This window comes from Perkinsus marinus (assembly GCF_000006405.1).
Source record: "Perkinsus marinus ATCC 50983 genomic scaffold scf_1104296956888, whole genome shotgun sequence".
NCBI classification, from domain to species: Eukaryota; Perkinsozoa; order Perkinsida; family Perkinsidae; genus Perkinsus; species Perkinsus marinus.
Genome location: NW_003207320.1, coordinates 1 through 2,335, shown reverse-complemented (window position 1 = coordinate 2,335; position 2,335 = coordinate 1). Strand labels below are relative to the sequence as shown.

At 46.9% G+C, this 2,335-nt stretch overlaps 1 protein-coding gene across 1 annotated transcript; it reads left to right on the top strand.

Annotated features, from left to right (window-relative positions):
- Positions 1-935: 935 nt before the first annotated feature.
- Positions 936-1,845, top strand: Pmar_PMAR016006 (hypothetical protein; the record flags this gene model as incomplete). The annotated part of the gene is made up of 5 exons (XM_002775036.1): positions 936-1,070; positions 1,120-1,227; positions 1,281-1,353; positions 1,427-1,572; positions 1,618-1,845. 5 exons carry the CDS (start codon positions 936-938, stop codon positions 1,843-1,845), a joined length of 690 nt encoding a protein of 229 aa, XP_002775082.1.
- Positions 1,846-2,335: the final 490 nt, after the last annotated feature.

Here is a 2,335-nt window from a genome sequence, read left to right as displayed (position 1 = left end):
GATGCACGAAGATCTGCATGACTCCACATGTGGAGGGGCGTCTCGTCGGTTACGTATTTCCATAGCCATGGAAATCGATGAGCACTCATGGAAATCACCGGTTGAACTTTCTAATGTGATTCGCGAGCGTTGTGTTGGAGTGATATGTACAAACATGTAGTCATACACTATGTTGTATGTGTATGTCAAACACGCCATGTTGTGGTGTCTTGACATTGTGTTATGTTACATTGCTTATGTATGTACAACATGTGACATGTACCAGTGTATTAATAACACATCAGGTGCAGCTGTTTGACCGCTGATGGTCACACACGACGTGGAATCTGCAACGGACAACCCGCCAGCTTCTCGACTAATCACAGTCGCCAAGCTCTTGGGTATGGACCCAGTAGCTGAGCCGCAGTGCTTGTGGATAGCTAAAGAAGCATGCAAGGCGAAAGTAGCCCACAACTGGTTCGTCACGGAATCCTCTGATCATTCCTTTTGTGTATGTAGATCGATCATAACGAGTGGAAAGAGTTCACAGGACAAGACAAATCAACGATGTATTATAATACAGTGACGAGGAAGGTCCAGGAGACCCATCCAATCATCGAGTATTACTCCCAACTATACCACAAACAGAAATCCTACTCTAAAGTAACGAGAAAAGTCCGCTGTCCCAAACGACCATCAACAGCTCCTCGTCAGCTTCTGTCTGAAGGGTTAATGAAGGATGAGGATGAAAGTCGGACGAAATACGCGTGGGAAGAAACTATGATATAAAGGAATGCAAAGGCCATCTACAGGTTCATTCTGAATACTTTGAACGAGCGCATAGCTCTCGAGCTGCCAACTACAACACCCCAAATCTGTGAACAGATCACCCAGCTTCTCGGCATAGAGTCCACCAAAGAGTTCTTCCTGGTTAGTAAGTCCACTTGGTTTCATTCATGGATCAGAACCGACAGGTGCGTTGCATGAAGCAAACGCTCGAAGCTTATGTGGCGAAAAAATATGATCTCTCAACTTTCCTTTCTGATATGCAAGCTCATATAGGCTTCCTCAGACGATTTCGGAAGAATCAAGTAAGCGATCGAGTCGCTGGTGCGAAATGCGAGATATTGTTTTGTACAGATCAAAGATGATATAATGAAGAAGCCCGAATCGGTAGTCATGTGTGAAGAATGCGAGGACAAGAGTGCAGTACTGAAATGTGAGGTCTGCCAGGATTATTATTGTCAAGTAACTACGATTGAACGAAATTGTGGTATTAACCATCGAATCACTCATATCAGGACTGCTTCAATGCAACGCATGCAACAGGCAATAGACGAGGGCACATCACTGCCGATGTGGAGCAACTTGTATGTAAGTTCTGGTTTCGTGTCATACTCCAGCGGGAGCTGGTCCGTAGTGAGGCTGAACGTCACATAGGCTTCAGGTGCGGCATGTGATAAGGTCGTCGCCACCTGCCAGTGCGTCCAATGTGGAAGCTTCTTTTGCGACAACTGCTACGTGTCCACTCATGCATCTCGACCGGAGTTGCATAACCACTTCAAGCGTGTCATCTCTGGCCTCATCTGTCAAGTATGGGAACGTCATTCTTCGTCGTGTTCTCTATCGTGTCTTCAGGAATGTGAGTATCTCAACGCTACAGTCCTGTGTGAAGAGTGCCTCGACTTGTTCTGCACTCAATGCTTCATTAAACTCCACGGCAGAGGGAGACGTAGAAAACACGCCCATCTCAGCATCGACAACACTGGTGAGGCATTTGTTTATCTCCAACACGATGATCCGCACAGTCAGGGAAAGTCTTTCGAGGAGGCACCCTTGTACCCCCAGAGGAAGCCCAAGGGCTGATCGATCGTTGCAGAAGCACTACTGAGGGTGGACCCTGGGTGATGTTCCGAGACGATAACAACGCCCCGTTCTGGTGGACCCTACAAGCACTCGATCGTTCGCGGAACCACTGTCCAACAGGTATCATTTCGGCAGACGGGTTGCGAGCCCGGGAAACCCTTTAACAAGCAAGACTTCTACAGGACAAGCTCAGTCCAGCAAAACCGCTGAATAACAACAGCATAGTCCTGTGGAGGTTATCTCGTCAACGCAGTCGAGCTCAGAGTCACTGCTGATACTGCGGAGTACTTGGTGCATATAAAATACAGCTATTGTGTTCAGTACGCATACCCTTGCTGTGTTACTGGAAAAACCCAAGACGCTGCTCTTTCGTGAGATAGAGGTAATTAAATGACGTACGAACATCCTCGGAATGCTACCCAAATGGGATGACCCAATTACGATTAAACAGTGTTTACCACTCAGGAATCATATAAAATTCAAATTGAGA